Source organism: Panthera onca, chromosome E1 (assembly GCF_046562875.1).
Source record: "Panthera onca isolate mPanOnc1 chromosome E1, mPanOnc1 haplotype 2, whole genome shotgun sequence".
NCBI lineage: Eukaryota > Metazoa > Chordata > Mammalia > Carnivora > Felidae > Panthera > Panthera onca.
The window spans coordinates 2,854,983-2,874,790 of record NC_138352.1 but is presented as its reverse complement, the minus strand read 5'-3'; the positions used below and the strand labels follow the sequence as shown (position 1 = coordinate 2,874,790).

Here is a 19,808-nt window from a genome sequence, read left to right as displayed (position 1 = left end):
TGCTTTTTTTTTTTTCCCCCTTGTGCTCACGACTGCAGGAAAGGGTCCCTGGAAGGACCTATTTCCTGACCTTTGTCCCCTGATAAGTTTTCTGAGACACACTAACCCCCGAGGGGGTCTCCAAAATCCACCGATTAAATTGCCAATAGCCAGGTCCTTTTCAAAACAAATACTACTACATTTTCCTCATTCTAAGAGTATTCCATTTTGCCTTTTTTTAAAAAAAAAAAAATCTAAAAATACAGAGAAATGAAAGAAGAAAACACGATCAGCCAAAAGTCCTACCGCCCAAGACATAAAGCCAGGTGTAACATTTCAGGGTACCCCAGTGTAGGTTAATCCCCTGCCGCTGGTCACCACTTTTCATCATGGCAATCTTCCCATGTCTTTACATATTTCTCAAAGGCACAATCTGTAATGGCTGCATAAAACAGAGATGTGGCCATTTATCTAACCAATGTCCCCTGGCTGCACAGAGCCTGTTCGCTCCCTAGATCTTCAATGGTGTCTGAATGGGGCCAAAGGGCTGGGAATCTCAGGATGCGTTTGGTTAAGATCCAGTGACTTCTCACCGTGAACTTCTGGCTCAGCTCTATCCCAGAGGCCGATGAAAAGAGAAGTTCCTTGTCCACCCTGAAACGCACTCAGGATCTTGTCTACACGCACACCTGGGTGTCTGGGCTGGGGCGATAACAGCTCCCCTCCCCAGGAGCTAGTAAGCAGCTCCGTGCCAAGTTCCTCTTGAAAGGCTGGGGCTGCTTCATCCCACCAGGCTTCACGTCTAGCCGCCCTCCGCCAAGCTAAATGGAATCCCTTCCACTTTCTGAGCGTATCAGCTAGGAGGGCTGTGTAACAAATTACACCAGAACTTAGTGGCATTAAACAACTGTTAGACACGATCGTGGATTCTTAACTCTGCTTGACAGAGACAGGATCGGGATGGCTTATCTCGGCTCCACAGCGTCTGTCCGGGGCCTTGGCTGGAAGACCCGAGGGGTGGGGGCTGGAATCATCTGGAGGCTAATCTGCTCATGTCTGGCAGTTGATGTGGGCTACTGGCAAAGACTGTAGCTGCAGTTTGCAGCCTGAATGTCTACACACGGCTTCTCTGGGTGGCCTGAGGTTCCTCACAGCATGGTGGCTAGGTCCAAGGGCCAGTGTCCCCAGATCAAGAGGGAAAGGTAGAAGCCTCAGAAGTCACATGGCATTACTTCAGCTGCACTTTGAGGGTGAAGACAGTCGAAACCTGCTTGGGTTCAAGGAGAGAGGAAAGAGATTGCACTTGTTGATGGGGAGTGACAAGGTTCTAGAAGTATATGGGGACACAGAAGTGCTTCTGTGGCCACTTTTGGAAGATGCAATCTCCCCTCCCCCACTTCCAGCCCCTCCCCACCCCACCCAGTCTCTCCAATACCTTGTGGGGCTCTCAGCTTCTTCTCCACCCAACCAATCCCCTCTTCCGTCCTCTGTATCCACTGTGCCTTCTGGAACTCCCCGAATCTCCACCTCCTGGGACACGTGAAACCATCCTCTCTCCTAAGGACACACCTTTCCCTGGTCCTCCTGGTGAAAGCTGTCCCTTCTTCCACTGGGGCTCCCTGCCCAGGTTCCCAACAAAACATTCCTGGCTGTTCAGCCCCATGACCCGTCCTGAGAGGTGTGGGGCTGCAGAGAAAAGGGATCCAAGACACCTCAGGGTCCAGAGGAGGGTTGGGGCAGGTACACTGGATACTTTCAGCTTCCAACAAAACTGCCAGTACAACCTCAGGAACAGAAGTCTGTGATCAGAGAAGATTATGAACGCATGTCCTTGGACTTGTCATAGCAAGGCGGGGGGCGGGGGGAGGCGGTGCTGACACCTGCAAACCATTATTCCTCCAGTCTCCTGGGGAGGAGCCTTCTCTGAGGGCCAGGGGTCAACCACCCCAACTCCCTGGCCTCACAGCTCTCCTGCCTTCTTGCCTCCGTTGACCTCTGTCTCCAACCTGGATATTGGCATCACCCTGGTCTGCCCCCCACTGTCATCTTCAGGGACAGCGTCCTCCTCTCTGACCACAGCTGCCAGTGCTCCAGCCCCTTCGCTGCCTTACCACCACTCCACCTGTTCTCAAACCTCATCAAGTCCCCCAGGGCCTTGACCTCTCCAAATTCTCCCAATACATCGACCTTCCCGGTTGTAGGACCCTCGAGAGTCATCATTTAAGCTCATCCTTGCCAATGTCTCCATTGCCTTGGTCCCTCTGCTTTCTAGCTTTTCCCTCCTGGGAGAACCCAACCCTCCTAATCTCACCTTCCATCTTCTCCTGAACCCGAGCTGCAGGATGATGCCAGAGAAAACCAAATTGTAAATCAACGCATATGTAGGCGGATAGTGGCCTCCAAGGATGCCCAAGTCCTAATCCCTGGAGCCTGTGAGTATGTCACTTTACGTGGCAAAAGGGACTTTGCAGCTGTAATTAAAGTAAGGATCTTGAGATGGGGAGCTTTTCCTGCATTATCTGGGTGGGCCCAGAGTCATCACAAGTGTCCATAAAAAGGAAAGAGGGAGGTAGGAGAGTCAGAGAAGGAGACGTGATGACAGAAGCAGAGGTCAGAATGGAGCGATCGTAGGCCTTGAAGGCAGCAGAGTTCTGGGTCCCCTGGGCTCGCAGGATGGAATTGGGAGCAGCAAGCCTGATGCAACAAAGGGTCTGAGTTGAATGGCACAGGGAGGCAGATGAAGTGGGTGTAAAGAGGTTGGACCCACTGGGTGGCACCGTGCTTTTTTTTATAGTATCTTAAGATGAAACGCCCAAGGCCATTTCACAGCCTAATTAAGGCTGAGCTCAAAATTAGATCAGCATGTTGCCAAAGAGGACTTATTCGGCCCCTCCCAGGCGTGCCCTGGCCCCAGCTCCGAATGAGGTCCACCTCTGGGGGATGTTTCCCTTCCCCTAGTCATGTCTGGCCCTTCTTGGGAAAACAGCAGTCACTTGGGACAAATGAAAACTGGTTCATCTGGACGAGTAAAAATATAGACAAAACTCCCAATTAGCTGAGTGCAGCATATCTAAGGAGTGTGGAAAATGTTGGCTTCCGGATGCTGCTTCCCTTTGAACTTGACTGCAGAGGTAGTGATGATGCCCTCCGGGGGTGTCCCTCAGCAGCTTGAGGTAAATTAGCCATTGCTCTCAGCTGTCCTGGGTCTGCCCCAGGTGCCATTTCTAATGTCCCTGTGGCCTCGAGCCACGCAGAAAAGTCCTTTGGATCATCTGGTGGGGCAAGTTATTTGAGCTTCTGTCCCTTTCTTCTTTCAGTAAATCTGTCCAGCCAGCCAGCCATCAGTCATTCAACAAACATCTATGAAGATCCCACTCTGGGCTCAGGTCTAGGGGTGTCCTCTGAGGGCACCCAGGACGAGTACATAATAGTCTCACTGTCTCCACCCTCCAGAAGTTTATAGCCCATAAGAGAAAGCTGGTCCATCTGTGCTCTGTAAATAATCATGATAAGCACTAGCCGCCCAAATCCATTGCCTGTTAGCTCAGGCCACCATAACAAAATCCCATAGACTGACTGAAACAACAGAAATTTATTTTTGCAGGGTGCCTGGGTGCCAATTTGTTGGGCGTCTGACTCCGGCTCAGGTCACGATCTCACCGTTTGTGGGTTCGAGCCCCGAGTCGGGCGTTGTGCCGACAGCTTGGAGCCTGCTTTGGATTCTGTGTCTCCTTCTCTCTCCGCCCCTCCCCTGCTTCTGTGTGCGCCGTCTCTCTTTCTCTCTCAAAAATAAACGAACATGACAAAAACAAAAACAAAAAAGGAAATTTATTTTCACCTGGTTCTGGAGGCTGAAAGACTTAGAACAGGGGACTGCACGGTTGGCTTCTGGTAACAGCCCTCTTCCCGGGTTTTACCTTCTCACTGGGTCCTCACGTGGCAGAGAAAAAGAACAAGCCTTCTGGTATCCCTTCTTTGGAGGATGCTAATCCCATCAATCCCATCACGGGGGCCCCCTTCTCATGACCTCATCTAACCGAATCACTGCCCAAAGGTCCCACCTCCAAATACCATCACATTGGGTGATGCATCGACATGTGAATTTAGGGGGGACATAATCCTGTCCACAGCACCTAACACGGGCTAAGCTGGTAAAGAGCATTATCTCTGACGCCTGCCAGCTCCCCAGCCAGCCGGCGTTGCCCTCATTGATAGATGCAGCGGGGCGGCTTAGAGAGGCTGATGACTCCCGGGAAGCCGGGCTCAGCAGAGCAGGCTCTGAGCCTGGGCTGGCCGCTCCATCCCTGGCAGGCTGGTGCCCGCTCCCAGGAGACCCTCCTTCCCTACGCCCTGGGGAGGGGAGGGCCCGCGAAGAGGGTGCAGGTGTCTCCCAGCCCTGGCTCCCCAGCAGACACCGGCATCCACGGAGCCCCTTCCCTGGCACCGTGAGGGTTCCCGAGAGCCACACAGGCAGCGTGACTGTGGCCCCAATGAGCAGAAAACGTCTGAAGGAGCTTGGAGGCAAGGCGACGGGACCGGGAGACTCGCCCGCAAACCCCTGGAGTCGCCCACATCGTGGCAGATTTACACAAAGAGGACTTCAAAAGGAAGAGGCCATCCATCTTTCATGCGCTGAGGCCGGTGGAAGAGTCAGGGCCCCCCGCCCCCCGGCTGCCCAACCCCCTCCTGCCTCCCCCGCTCCCGCCGAGGGAAGGTGCAGCCCGGCCTCCGTGATGGGCCTGCTGTGTGGTCCGCGGTTGCCGGAGATGCTGAGCGTACCCCACGGGCCAGGCCCCACTCAGCACCCTTCCCAAGACCTTCGGCGGCTCCCGCACCGGAGAGCTCAGGATGCCCACCCCCACCGCACCCGGAGATTCAAAGTACCTCTCTATTTCTTCAAATGACTTCCTATCTACCTGTAGTGCTGAAATTAAGTAGTAATACAGTGCTTCTTTCTAGATATTCTGTCCTAAACCACCAGAACCTTCTTCTCGCCCCCTGACTGCCGCTTTGCGGGTATGCCTGGCACACGGTGGGTCTGCCTCGGGCTACCCCACGTCCCTCCGAGGACCCCAGGCACCTGGCACTTGAAGCTGGGCCCACGGGCCGTGCGAGGGGCTGGGGTCCTGGGCCAGGCCTCTGCTCCGGGGAGCTCCCCCTGGAGAGGGCCCGCCTGCCTGGACACAGAAAGGCACTCTCAGGGGGCCAGTCCCCTGCAGGAACACAAGCAGGGGGCGGGGAGAGACAGGGAGCACAGATGAGGGGGGATCTCTCGGGAGGTTATAACCTGAAGGGGAGGCTGGTTTGCAACACAGAGGTGAGCTCTAACTGCCCAGGCGCCCCTGTATGTGTTTCTCTTGTCACGGGAGCCCGAGCCAAGGACTTGGAAGGGTAGAGGAAAAGGAAACTTGTGCTCACCAGTAGTCACAACAGATCTTGGCCATTCCTCCTGGCTCCGACCATGGCTTCAGAGGTTGGGCTCTGGGTTCTGAGAGCTGGCTTCACCGTTTACCAGCTGTGTGACCTTGGGCAAGTTGCTTCTGTATCCGTACCTGTAAAATGGATGTGATAGTTGCACTCACCTTATGGAGTGGTGTGAAACTTAAAGACAGCGACGTGGAAAAGCTCAGCACGGCACAGGATATATAGTAAACACTCGCCGGATGAGCCGTTCCTACGATCATCATTACCCTTAATGGTCTGTGACGCCTGAGTGTTTCTCGCACACAGGCAGAGAATTTCCGTTAAGCTACGTCAACCTGAGGCCGGGATTTTGAAGCTCAAAAGCCGGCTCGGCTCAGGGGGTCTATTCCTGGCCACACATCAGGCTCTTGGATCGGCCCCAAAAGGGGCAACTGGTAAACCCGGAAAGGAAGAGAGGTGCAGAATGCAGGAGGGGTGTGGGGGCTCGCGGGCAGGCAGGACTCTCCGAAGGCCGGCCCGCTTTCCTCTGTCCCCTGCTGTATCCACGCACCCATCAGCCTCTTCGTAGTCACCTGTGGAACAACCTACTTCTGTCCTTTTTTACTGAAATACATTTATCTCGTCAATGAAAACGTACGTGGCAAATCTTTAATACAAGTAAAATGAAAACCGTAAGATAAAAGCAGAACTACAGTCAGGTCCCGCCGGATTCTTTGCCCTCTCTGGGCTTTTCTTTGGTTTGCAAGCATCAGAAAGGTGTTCGAGACTTACCAACCCCAAACAGAGCTTTTGTTCTGGACCCAGTTGGGGGGATGGGAGGAGAACCGAAAGGGAAATAGTGTTCTCATCCCGGGAACGGTGGGGGGCAATGCCAGGCCCAGGAAACACCTGAAATCTTCCTGCAGTTTGGGGATGGGCTAGGGCTTGAGGCTAATGCCTGGGAGGGCAGATCCCCAAGATGTCCCTGGGCAGGATCCTGGGTCCCCCAGACTCCCAGGACAAGGACCCATTCATCCCTTCCACTGGTGACTGGTCTGCACAGTGTGAGAGCACAAGGGTCCCCTGTGTCCCCAGGGTCCCCTGCCCTTACCCAGCAGTGTCCCCTTATCCTGCAGCCCAGAGCAAGCAGGTGCCCCCTGCGGCCTGCCCCTCACTACCTCCAACTCAGGTATTCTGAGCTGCCAATCGTGGCGATCTCTAGTCACCATCTAGAGCCTTCTTTCCTCGCCTCTCCCAAAGGTATTTCTGGTCCCGAGAGGGAAAGAAAGCCCTGAAACCTGAGGAGAAGTTACCCTTAGTGACACGCCTGAGCAGTGCATTAATAGAAGCCTCCCTCAGGCCCCTGACACGTCTGGGCAGCTGCTCAGTCCCGTCTGGTGTCCCTCAGCCCCAAGGCCAGCCCCCTCTGGCTCAGCCGGACACACTAAACTTAGCTTCCACCCCCAGCTCATAACCGCTGCCGCCTCCCAGCCTGGCTGCCACCTGCCCGGGAGCCACCGCCACCAGACCGCGCCGAAGGCGCCCGCTCCTCCGCCACCACCATGTCCCAGACCAAAGCGCCCAAGGTCCGCGCGACCCTCTTCTGCATCCTGGTGGGCGTCGTGCTGGCCATGGTGGCCGTGGTGACCGACCACTGGGCGGTGCTGAGCCCCGAGGTGGAGCACCACAATGCCACCTGCGAGGCGGCCCACTTCGGCCTCTGGCGGATTTGCATCAAGCGCATTGTCACGAGTGACGGCAAGGACAAGACCTGCGGACCCATCTCCCTGCCTGGGGGTAACGTACCCACTCTCTGCTCCCGGGCCCGCCTCCTGCCCTCCCTCATCCCCCTGGAAAAGGTGCCTGTGGGAAAGACCAGGAATAGCGCCCAGCCCCCTGTGCCCAGGGAGGAGGATCTGGATTGCATGTGTCATCCCGGAGGCCAGAGCTGCCGGCTTGTAAAATGAGGGCGTCTGTCTCTAGCTATTTCTGTCTTGCTGGGGCCTCGGGCCGTGCGCCCAGAGCAGAGGGCTGCGCAGGTGGGACCAGAGGCTCACGAAGGAATCCGTGGACCCACCAGACTAGAGGCTCCCAGCCCAGCAGCGGCCACTCTTCTGGGTGTGCCCGGCCCCACTCTCTCCCCCGCACAGACAGGCTAAGCGGCCCTACGTCCTCGGGCCGAAGGGACACGTGCGGCGGGCACGGTCGCTCCCCAGCCTCCAGGTTGGGTGTGCGACGGGATCGGCCGCGACACGTATGGGGCGTAGCACAGAAGGAGAACTCGGGGCTCCTCGTCATTGTCTTTAAGAATTTCAAGACGGGGACAGCGAGGCGTGGAGCCAAGCGGGGGTCCCTTCTGTGTGCAGGGGCCTTGGCCGACTGCGTCGGCCACACGTCCGTAAAGCGGGACCTGGGTGTAGGTGAACCACCCACTTTGTACATCCCCTCTGAGCTCAGACCCCTTCAGAGCCGGGAAGCGGCACCTCCTGCTGCGACTTAAGCCCACTCCTCAATCTCCCACCATGTGACTGAGCCGCACATCAAAGGCGAGCTCCTTGTGAGGATACCTGGTAGCAGGGTGACCGGTCTATTCTGCAAACGTGGAGCCTTCCACGCCCGTGGCAAACAGCACACGCCGAGGAAAGAGCCCTGTGTGCAGAATCGAAGGTCTGGGCTCCAGTCACGCGTTGCCCACGACGCCCCAGTGACTTTGGGGGCGACAAAGGATATTGTGACTTCTGCTTGGCGCTCGGGCTCAGCAACGTGAGTCCCTCCCGGGGCTCACGAACAGCACTCTGAGGTGGCAGTGGACGGGGCCGAGGGCGGTCTCCCACCTGGTTTTCGGAGGCCTTCCCTCTGCTATCAGACTGGGGGTTCCCGGCACCCTGCCCTTCAGAGAAGTCAGTGCCAAGTCCCTGGAGACCTTGCAGTCTGTGTGTGGGACAGAGGAGCCCAAAGCCCATTGCCCCCACTTCTCTTTTTCCTCCTCCTTCCCCTCCCGCTGGCGCTAGGAAGCCCCTGCCTTGCTCACACCCCCCTTGAAATGCGGAAGACTTGTCGATACCCAGCTGTCCTGGAAACGCCGAGTCCTGGGGCTTTAACAGACGTGGACATGTGCTTGAAGGGTATCACATGCCCACGTTCCTCAGCCACGGCCGAGCACACCCGTAAACAGATGCATCATGCAGCCAATTCCCCCCGGCAGGGCAGGGCAGGGCAGGGCAGGGCGAGGCCGATTCTCTACGGACCATGCATGGGAATGCACGTTACGGTCCCGTCCATCTGTCCTCAGAGGCCCTACCTTTTAAAGTCTGGGGAGTTTACAGAGCAGATGAGCGGGGAGGCGAGGCAAGTCCATACAAGGAAGAGACAAACTAGCAGAGGACCAGCAGGCATGGATTGGCCTTGAGCCCGACAAGACAGTCCATCTGTAGGCCTCCTTGCTCTGGCCCAGAGGGAATCCTGCCTCCCACCCTTGCGAGCCGGGCCCTACCCCAACAAGCTTCTAAAGTATGTTCCCACCTCCTCCCCTCTCCTTTCTCTGCAGATGCATGCACCTTTTGCCTTTCCCACCCACCTTTCCTGTGCTCTGTGGGATTACTCTTTTCTAGAGGGAGGAACAGAGCTCATCTATGTTCTCTCATTTATTATGAATGGCAATAATAACCACCACAAACACAAACATAGTACCATCTGCCAAGTATTGTTTCAAGTCCCTTCCCTATTTTAACTTTGTAAAAAAAAAAAAAAAAATGTTATGTTTATTTTTGAGAGAGAGAGAGAGGCAAATGCGAGCGGGGGAGGGGCAGAGAGCGAGAGGGAGACACCGAACCTGAAAACAGGCTCCAGGCTCTGAGCTGTCAGCACAGAGCCTGACGTGGGGCTCGAACCCACAAGATGTGAGACCATGACCTGAGCTGAAGTCGGACGCTTAACCGACTGAGCCACCCAGGCGCCGCACCGCCCCCCACCCCCCCGCCCATAGTTTAATTTTGAATGACATCAGAAGAAATTACAGACCAAGAATCTCCAAAAATCCTCTTCTCCTTAAATACAATGAGAACTCGAGGACGGTGAGCTTTGTGGTACTTAAACTTGCTCTACTCCTCTTCCCCACTCCCCAACCCTGTCATAGCCTTGAAAACCAACAGCCTGCAAATAGTGAAAAATTTAGCAGCCTGGACAGGCTGGGCTGGGTCTCTTTCACAGCCTCATTCCCAGAGAACTGTCATTATTTGATCCGTCTGGTGGTTCCCTGGAAGTCCCCACTTGCAAGGCTGTCTTTACGCAACCCGACGCTGAGCTCATCCGGCGGAAACGGTCTTTTTCCAAGGGGACATGTGCCAAAAACAATTAGAAACAATTGTTTAATAGCGCAACTTCCCGAGGCAGTAGACCACGGCGAGGCAGACAATAGGCAAACCAAAAAGCTGGAGAATGAGATATCCACAGGGGGCTTGGAAAAGCTCCATCATAATCCTGAGAATTTAGAAGGCCACGTGCATGCGTAGCGCCGTAGAGTACAGAGGAAATCCCTGAAGAGGTCCTAAGCTCTCACCTCGGGCTGCTCTTGAGGCTGTGGGCAAGCAGAAAGTGAAGGCTAAGGCAGAAATGTAGGCTGCTTCGTGGAGCACTTAGCTCTCTGCTCAGCCCCTCAGTAAAGGCTGGGAGGTGTAGGAGTTCCCAGCATTTTGCCAAATGTGAGCGGACGGCCGAGCTGCCTGAGCGGAGATTTCAGTGTCCACACGTGACAAAGAGTGCAGCCTTTCCACAGTTAATTAAGAGAAGTCACTAAACCAACAACAACAAGCAGCGACAGGAGCAAACCCTGGGGAAACGGGAGGAGTCTGATTTCCAGAGGTGTTCATTGTATGATGCACATTTTCCAGCTTTAAATTTAAATTTTAAAAAAATTTTAATGTTTATTTCTGAGACAGGAACAGAGCACGAGTGGGGGAGGGGCAGAGAGAGAGGGAGACACAGAATCTGACACAGGCTCCAGGCTCCAAGCTGTCGGCACAGAGCCTGACGCGGGGCTCGAACTCACAGACCGCGAGATCATGACCCCAGCCGAAGTCGGACGCTCAACCGACTGAGCCATCCAGGCGCCCCTTATTTTATTTTTTTGATGCTTATTTATTTATTTATTTTGGGAAAGAGAGAGAGAGAGAGAGGGAGAGGGAGAGCACAAGCAGGAACAGGGGACAGACAGAGGGAGAGGGGGAGGGAGAGAGAGAGAGAGAGAGAGAGAGAGAGCATCCCAAGCAGACTCCTGCACTGTCAGCGCAGAGCCCAACGTGGGGCTGGAACTCACAAATCAAAGAGTTGTTGAGCTGGAATCAAGAGTTGGTCGCTTAACTGACTGAACCACCCCGGTGCCCCTAAATTTAAATTCTAAATTAAAAAAAAAAAAATCACAAGACATGCAAAGAAATAAAAAAGTATGGCCCATACATAAGGGAGATAAAACCAGTCAAGAGATCCTTAAGAAAGCCAGATATTGGACTTAAAGACTTTAAATAAGCTATTTTAGATACAAAGAACAACAAACAACAAAGCCTAAAGGACTAAAGGTGAAAACGATGTCTCATGAAATAGAGAATATCGATAATGAGATAGAAATTATTTTAAAAGGACCCAGTAGAAATTCTGGAGTTGAGAACTACAATAATTGAAATGGAAAACTCAATAGCAGATCTGAGAAGGGACAAAAAGGAATAAGTGAACTTGAAGATAGACGAATTGAGATTAGCTAATGTGAGGAATAGACAGGGGGAAAAAAAGAATGACAAAAAATGAACAGAGCCTCAGAGACATGTGGGATAGTAGCAAATGAAGCAATATACACATAATGCTGGTGTATATTAAGAAGGAGAGGAGACAGAAAGAGAGAGAAAGGAGCAGAAAGGATGGGTGAAAAATAATGGCTGAAAAGTTTCCAAATTTGACGAAAAACATCAATCTACAAATCCATGAAGCTTCAGGAATTCCAGTAGGATAAATCCACCCCGAGACACATCATAATCAGAACTGCTGAAAGATAAAGACACAGAACCTTGGAAGCAGCAAGAAATGACTCATCACATACAAGAGAGCCTTAATAAGATTGACAGCCGATATTTCTCCAGAAACCATGGAGGCCAGAAGGCAGTGGGACAACAAATACAAATATATATACAGTCATCTAATTCTCACAAAATCCTCTATAAGGTCCATACCATTGTCATCTTGGCTTGCAGATAAAGAAAATGAGGCACAGAGAGGTTAAGTAACTTGACCAAGGTCACACAATTACCATGGGAGAGCAGTCAGAGGTCATACCCCTAAAAGTCACCTTCTTGGTCACTACATTATACTACTTTATACCTGTCATTCTTCAGGTGATTCGCATCCTACACGTGGGAAAACTGAGGCTCAGAGTGGCCTTCCCGACGCTAACCATCTCACAAGGAGAGCTTCAACACCCAAGCTCAAATCCAGACCCCCCCTTCCTCTCCAGTCCACTCCCATAGGATGCCCCCCACCGTGCGTACAAACACAGCCCCTAAAAGCTGCTGATTCAGGCAAACACAGAAGAGGCCAACTTTTGACATGGCATGGCTTAGTAGAAGCTGGACCAGGAGCTGATTCAAGAGAGACTTTTCAAGGTCCCACGCAGCCATATAGATTGCTGATGGCTCTAAAGATCGTAAATTGTCTAACTTGGTTTTTCTACTGACCTAAAGAGTTCTAGAAGGACTGTCATGCACAAGATTGACATCTGAGGTCAATTCCAATGCCTTTAGAATGAGAGTAAGGTCTTCCTCCTTTGTGAGGAGAGGCCGACTGCCTGAAATCCCAAGTGAGTCATCCCGGAGGGGTCATCCCCTGCCCCTGGGCTAGGGAGAATGTTATTTCTCTCGGGCTCTGTCTCTTTAGGCTAAGGTAACAGACTGCCCCAGGACCCCACTGCCCTTATGGCCCATCTTCTCTTCCAGTGCTCGGTGCAGGGACTGGCACCACATGAAAGAACATGACGGTACAGACCCCAAGAATTTCAGGGGCTTTCTTTCTCCTCCACATGAGCCCATGCTGGAGACCCAGGCTATAACTAGCCTTGCCCCACTCCCCACCATAGAACAGCAATGCTCTGACACTCTGGGGTTGGGTCTTGAGGATTTCTCCAACCCAACTGTCAAAAGTCTTCCATCAGAGGGGCGGGTACTCCATCAGAGCACAGAGAAACCACTGCCAGGGGCATCAAGAACTTCTTTTACAAAAAGGGTCAAGACAACCCTGGCATTGATGCAAGTAACAAGTGAGTGAAATGTTTTTTCCGACCCCTAAATCGCTAGTTCCCTTCGTATTGTATCAATTAACAAGGTATTTTTAAAAATATATTAAATTCTACATCAACCAGTAATGGGTACACTGAGACATTCTGGGTGACAACCCAGAAGCATCCCCTAATCGTGTAAGTTAGAGAATCAGAGAGATAAATATCTGCATTAACTCAAGTTCAGGTTGGAGTTAAATGTGCCTTCTGTTCTAGTTCTTTGAAATCGGCACAATTAGATATGGTTCTGTGTAGTCACTCGTTTAACCAGAGCGTTTGGTGAGCCAGAATATTCCAACCCCGGTCAAGTTCAATAGCTGAGTTCACCATATTTTTTAAGGAACAGCCCACTCAACTTTTTAGGCCCACTGAGTCTTATGACTGTTCATGACAGACATTTCTGAAGTACAGAAAAACAGAAATACAATATTTTTCAGTTTATTTTTGAGAGAGAGAGAGACAGAGTAAGAGAGACCGTGCGTGGGAGAGGGGCAGAGAGACAGGGAGAGAGAGAATCCCAAGCAGGTTCCGTACTGTCAGCGCAGAGCCCGGTGTGGGGCTCGAACCCACGAACCGAGAGATCATGACCTGGCCGAAATCAAGAGTCACTCTCTTAACTGAGCCACCCAGGCACCCCCAGAAATACAAATACTAACATCACCACGAGCCATTTGCAGAGACAAAGGAGGCTGGAGGACCTCGGAGTTCTTAATTATCGGTCCCGGCTCATCACCCTGACGCTGGATCCAAAGCACTTGCTTCTTCTGCCCCGTGAAGGGCCGTAGTCCATCAAGACGAAGCTATAAGCCCTGAGCTTTGTGTCGTTGGGATGGGAGCCGGGAAAAGGCAGGCAGATGCCCGGCTTGGTTTTTCCTGAACGAGCGTCTTGTTGGTGCTGGACGTGTCCAGAGTGACGCTTGGGTCTCATGGCGCCCCCACCCCTGCCGGAGTCATCAGGGACCACAAGGGGGCTCGTTGTCCTCCATGGACAGCCATGGGGTCCCGGAGCGGACGTTACTCCCGGGTTCAGGGCAGAAGACGTTGGCCTTCCTCGTGTGCTACGCTCAAGAGAGGGGACGAGGCCGGCCCATCCGTTCTCAAGCCCTCGGCTCCACGATATCAGAGAGAAGTTGACACTTCCAGACGCCCTGAGTGGGAACCCCACTCCCTGGGGAACCTCCATCCCCCGCACGTGACATCATTTAATGGAGGAGGAGAGGGAAGAGGGCAGGGCACCTGGGCCACTGAACGGGAAAATCTCCCCCAGAAAATCCACAGGCTGGCTTCCCCAGACAGACAGCATCCCACTATGGGGCTGAGCTAAGACGGGTTTTACGCAGGCAGCGGTCTGTCCGGAACGGAGCCCGTTGTTGACCTGGCGGAGGCTGACACACAAACACTACCTGCGTGTAAGAGCGGCCTCAGCAGCCCAAAACGGACAAAGAGCTACGCTTTGGCCGGGCTCTGTTCATCTCACGGCCCTCTACTCCGAAGGCTTTTAACTCACAGATTGCGAGCAGTCAGGGAAGCAGCTGAAATACACTTGAATTCAGTCGATTCTTTTCAGGGGGTTTTCAATGACAACCGAAATTGGCCCTTAAGGAATGAAACAGAAATGTTCCTTTGTCCAGAGGGAGACACGCGGAGCCTTACGACACAGCCCGAGCCATTCTGAAGCGGTGATTCAGGAGAATCTATAGCTAATAATCTAAGAAATCGAAGAGGGTTGCATTGTGCTTTAAAACAGCACCGGAAGCCGTGAGAGAGAAGAGAGCGGCATTACTTCTGACATCACCTCCAGCAGTCAGACACCCCAGGTAACTCCGCTCGAAAGGAAAGTGATTTAAATATAGAAGCTCAAAGAGGAGGCTGTTTACCTCTCAGAACATTTACTGCTGCTAAACCAGGCGCATCTCCAGGGGTCATTTCCTTTCTCTGCCAGGGAGCAGCAGTAACACTGACAATGGGGGAGGGGAAAAGAGTGCGAGGCCATGGGCTTAAGTGGCAATAAGATGATTTAGGTCAGATAGAAGAAAGCCTGAATCCCAATGAAAGCTATGACTTTGGAAACACCTCAGGTCCACTTCCACAAGAAACCAGACGCCAATAATCATCTTCTCATAATTTACAGGTAGCCCCAAAGTGAAAAATTGAATGCACACCAGTAGACACCATCTAAGCTAGGAGTGGAGGGGTCATGGACCCACAGGAAAAAGAAATCATTGAAGGGCACCCCACAAATAAAAAGCAACCTAATTTGATTTTTTTTAAAGAAACAAACGATTTTTTAAAAAAAAATCATTCACCTACTTCCTAAAGAAGGAGTAAAGAATATTAAACTGTATTCAATAAGCAATAAGAACTCGTTTGGTTTTAAAGAATGTCAAGTTACAAGAGAAACTGAAGGAGAAAAACGGAAGAGGAATTATGCCTGAAATTATATTTAAAACCAGCACGAATTTCTTTGTTCTGAGTCCTTCCACTGCCCTGCCATCAAATCCAGATTTTTGGTCCCGCTGTCCACAAATCTTCCGTGGCTTTCCTAATGCTTATGATGTAGAACACACAGCTCACCACGGAGGTTTTTCTGGGCTGCCTCTTTGGTCACAGGTGCCAAGGGTCCGATGAAATGACATGATAGTCACATTTGGCCCTTGAATGGAGGTGCTCTACCCTGCACCCAAGTCCTTCCAGATGACCTTCTCAGAAGAGCTCTTTGTGGGGCATTTTAAGGGAGCAGGGCTTCCCAAAATGGCTGAGCATCAGAGTGTTCTGGAAAGCTTTTGAAAAACATCCTTCCCCATCAGTCCCAGTGCATCAGGATGGACCTAGATATTGATAGAAAACACAGCCCTAGATTTTGGTGTGACCAGGCTTTTTCCACCTCAGCCCTACTGATACATTGGGGCGGGTCAATTCTGTGTTGTGCAAGGCTGTCCATAGCTGTAGGATGTTTAGCGGTATTCCCGGCCTCTCTCTACCCACTAGATGCCAATAACACGCCTGCCAGTTGTAACACCAAAAACGTCTCCAGACTCTGCCCAACGTCTCCTGCGGGGGGGGGGGGGGGGGGGGGGGGCAGAATGAGCCCCAGGTGAGAACAACCATTTGGCCCTTTGTTGATGGTGTTCCCTGCACCCCCTGACAAACTGGGTGCTCAGCCTCAGTTATCCCATCTGCCTAATGGGCTCAGTACCCACAGTACTATGGTGCCCGCTTGACAAGATCAGCCTTTGCTTCCTGAAGAACTCTTGGCTTCTTAAAAAAAAAAATGTAAGTTTATTTATTTTAAGAGAGAGAGAGAGAGAGAGAGAGAGAGAGAGAGAGAGAGACACCACACGAGCAGGGAAGGAGCAGAGAGAAAGGGAGAGAGAGAATCCCAAGCAGGCTCTGTGCTGTCTGCGGGGCTTGAATTCACCAACCGTGACATCATGACCTGAGCAGAAACCCAGAGTTGGACGCTTAACCAACTGTGCCACCCAGGGGCCCCAAGATGGCTTCTTAACCCCCTTATCCCTACATTTTGGTCTAAGGGTCCAAGAAAGACGTTTGTTTCAGCCCGATTCGGGGTTTAGGGAGATGAGGGCCGGCCAGACCAGCGGGGTCACACCCACCCTCTTTTCCTGGAGCCTCTGGCCCGGCTGCAGGCCCCATCTCTCAACTCACAGGCCGCCTCCCTCCTTTGCAGAGAAAAACTGTTCCTACTTCAGGCATTTTAACCCAGGCGAGACCTCCGAGATCTTCGAAGTCACTACTCAGAAAGGTGAGCCCCTGGTGGAAAGCAGGGAGGGTCGGGGAGAGCGGCCTCTGTCACAGGCTGCTGAGCCAGAAAACCATCTGGCACGAACGACGCCCCTGCTTGTGCTGGAAGGGAGCTCGTCCTGGTCCTGATGCGTCCGAGCCGCGGCCCCCTCACCCTCCGAGAGCGCAGCACCCGGGCGGCCACCGTGAGCTTCCATCATCAGGGCTGGGGAGCGCTTGCAAAGACGCGGTCCCCAGTAGGCGCCACACCTGCGGAAGGAATGCGTCTTCCCACGAGGCCGAGGGTGACCGAGGGCGGCCGCAGCGACGGGAAACAGAACAAGTCCTCAGAACCCCTGCGCTGGTTTTCAGGGCTGGTGGGTCAGCCGATTCCCTCCGTGGCCCCGCTGTCACCCCCAGGGAATCAGGAGAGCAGGGACGCGGTGGGGGGGGGGGGGGGGGTGCAGGAGAAGGGGGCGCAGGAGCACGTGCGCCGCGTGGGGCCTTCCCGGAAGCACATAGGCACGTGTGCGAAGGACCCCCGTACGGGGTGTGAGCTCGCACGCTCGCTCTGAGAGATCCTCACGTGCCACACACGCACCCACACGCACACGATCACGCGCGCGGCCCTGCAACAAGCCACACTCCCAGCGCCGCTTGGCGTCCCCGGACAGACCGCCCTCCGCCCTCTGGCCCGTGGCTCGCAGGAAGCTTTCCATTCCAGAAAGTTCTCCGGCCACACGGCTCCGGCGGGCTTCGCAGGCCTCTGCCCCCCCCACCCCCACCCCGGGGTTAGGGCCCCACGCGGGGCGTGGGAAGGGCAGGTCTGTTGCCATCCCGGCCCCACCCCTGACTCCGGGAGAGGGGCTTCAGCTCGGACCCTCAGTGTGCTCCGCAGTGAAATGGGCGCAAGGACGCGCGGCCCTGCGCCCCCCCGCTCCCCCTCGCCCCGGCCACCGCTGAGCCGCACCTGCCCTCCTGTCCCGCAGAGTACAGCATCTCGGCCGCCGCCATCGCCATCTTCAGCCTCGGCTTCATCATCATGGGGACCATCTGCGCGCTTCTGTCCTTCAGGAAGAAGCGGGATTACCTGCTGAGGCCGGCGTCCATGTTCTATGCGTTCGCAGGTAGCGGGAGGCGGGGGGCGGCTGGGGCTGGGGGCCCGGCCCGCGTGTCTGGCACAGGGGTGGGGGCACCGGCGACCACGCCCTTTACTAACACAGCGAGCGAGGGAAGAGGCGCGGCCGGCGGGGGCGGGCCCGGGAAGGGGGCGGTCTGGGCAGAGGGCCCTGACGGCCCCGCGCTCGGCCCGCAGGTCTGTGCCTCTTCGTGTCGGTGGAGGTCACGCGGCAGTCGGTGAAGCGCATGATCGACAGCGAGCACACCGTCTGGATCGACTACTACTACTCCTGGTCCTTCGCCTGCGCCTGCGCCGCCTTCGTCCTCCTCTTCCTCGGCGGCCTCGCCCTCCTGCTCTTCTCCCTGCCTCGAATGCCCCAGAACCCCTGGGAGTCCTGCATGGACGCCGAGCCCGAGCACTAGCCCTCCGGGGCCCCCGGCCACCCTCAGGAAGCCGAGCCTGGCCCAGAACGTTCTAGAGAGGAGGCGGGAGCTTTACCTCTCCCCGGTGCCACCTACCCCACGACAGCCGCTGCTGCTTCCCTCTCTGAGCCCTTCTTTGGGCTGTGACAGGCTCCCCTTGGGAATCCAGCAAGTGGACCTGATCCAGACTTGCCCAGGTGGGAGGGGGGCAGGCAAGGCGAGCAGGTGCACAGGTGTTTGGTGAGGGAGACCTTCCCCTGGAGGTCAGAGTTGTCCCCACTGAGCCAGTTGGCTTTGATAAACTGGGTCCAGTTGTCCTCTGTTAGCCCTGCAGGGACGCCCTGTGCTCATATACCAATTCTGGGCGTCCGCCAGAGCCAGTAGCCAACCACTCCCACCTTCTCCTGGACAAGATACACCCTTTCCAGTGAACTGAACGTTCCCTCCTTGGTTTCCAAGATGCCCGAGGAGCATTTTTTTTTAACTGGGTAGAACCTGACTGTGGTTTGAAATAAAAGCTCTTTGAAAACTTCTTTTTTCCTTGCACCTTGCACAGAAATTGCTTGGATTCCTGGCCACGCCCCAGGGGCCCCATGACCCTGAAGAAGAAAGGAAAGAATGTCCTTCCCATCACCCCCCTCCAAGGGGGGGGGGGGGGGAATGTTTAGGACTTTTGTAGAGAGCTGTAGGGAAGAGGGAGTGATGAGGTCCTGTTTACCAATAAAACTTACCAATAAAGGCTGAATTCCAGCTTGGATCTCTGAGCCCTGGGATCTTCTTTGGGAGAAAGCAGAGACCATCTGACTAGGCAAGGTGTTCAAAATAAGGAGGGGTTATTTCCAGAGCCCCAGCTAACACAGCACTCGAGCTCCACAGCCACACGTGTCTGGTTTCAGATGCTGGATTTTTGTTACAAGGAACATCGGGAAGCAGGGCTTAGCAGTTAGACACTTAGGGCCACGCGGAATGTCATAATTTACACTCTTCTGCCTTCCAGAATCCCACCACGTCTACCCAGCCCTCAGAAACGTTAAGTCAGACAGTCGGCAGAGAGGATCTGCGCGCTCCGTGCCCCAGACACACACCAGAAGGGCCGTGTAGCGTTAATTCTTCTGTAGCAGGGCTTGCAAACTACAGCCTGCGGGCCAGACCCCGCCCACCGCCCGTTGCACAGTCCGCAGGCTAAGAATGGCTTTTTAACAATTTGAAATGGCTTTTAAAAATCAAAAGAAGACGAATATTTTATGACATTTGAAAAGTATCCCAATTTCAGTGTCCATAAATAAAGGCTTACGGGAACCGGCAAAGAAAAGCAAAGTGACTCAAGTGGCCGGGGCAGATTTTAATCAGTAATCTACTTTTACAATAGGGGAGAGTCCAGTAGGAACTGTGACAGACTGGCTCGCACTACCTGGCCCTTTGTGGCAAAAGTTGGCAGAGCCCTGTTCCGGAGGAATTGTACGCTCATCAGGCCGCCTGTTAACCCCACGCTGTTCCCACCTGTAATGTGAGAGAAGAGAGACTCGTTCGTTCTGTTTAGAACAATGTAAAAGGAAGACGTGTGAGTCCGGGGGCATCTGGGTGGTGGCTGTAAGTGGGGCTTGTCAAGATTCTTCTCAGGGGCACCTGGGTGGCTCCGTCGGCGGATCGACCGACTTCAGCTCAGGTCACGGTCTCACAGTTTCTGGGTTCGAGCCCCGTATTAGGCTCTGTGCTGACAGCTCAGAGCCTGCAGCCTGCTTCAGATTCTGCGTCTCCCTCTCTCTCTGCCCCTCCCCCACTTGTACTCTGTCTTTCTCTCTCTCTCAAAAATAAATAAAACAGGGGC

At 53.8% G+C, this 19,808-nt stretch overlaps 1 protein-coding gene and 1 long non-coding RNA gene across 2 annotated transcripts; one reads left to right on the top strand and one right to left on the bottom strand.

Annotated features, from left to right (window-relative positions):
* Nucleotides 1-3,570: 3,570 nt before the first annotated feature.
* LOC132687431 (uncharacterized) lies at nt 3,571-17,535 on the bottom strand. Its single transcript, XR_009614117.2, has 3 exons — nt 17,409-17,535; nt 5,398-5,531; nt 3,571-3,761 (listed from the first exon to the last, which is right to left on the bottom strand). It is a non-coding gene; the product is annotated as an uncharacterized LOC132687431 (long non-coding RNA).
* Nucleotides 6,800-18,199, top strand: CACNG1 (calcium voltage-gated channel auxiliary subunit gamma 1). Its single transcript, XM_060645633.3, has 4 exons — nt 6,800-7,179; nt 16,386-16,460; nt 17,428-17,565; nt 17,754-18,199. Exons 1-4 carry the CDS (start codon nt 6,945-6,947, stop codon nt 17,978-17,980), a joined length of 675 nt encoding a protein of 224 aa, XP_060501616.1. The 5' UTR covers nt 6,800-6,944; the 3' UTR covers nt 17,981-18,199.
* Nucleotides 18,200-19,808: the final 1,609 nt, after the last annotated feature.

Coding starts and splice junctions, on each gene's coding strand:
- CACNG1 (XM_060645633.3), top strand. CDS start 6,945: ATGTCCCAGACCAAAGCGCCCAAGGTCCGCGCGACCCTCTTCTGCATC. Junction 7,180..16,385: donor ACCCATCTCCCTGCCTGGGG/GTAACGTACCCA, acceptor CCTCCTTTGCAG/AGAAAAACTGTTCCTACTTC. Junction 16,461..17,427: donor CGAAGTCACTACTCAGAAAG/GTGAGCCCCTGG, acceptor CCTGTCCCGCAG/AGTACAGCATCTCGGCCGCC.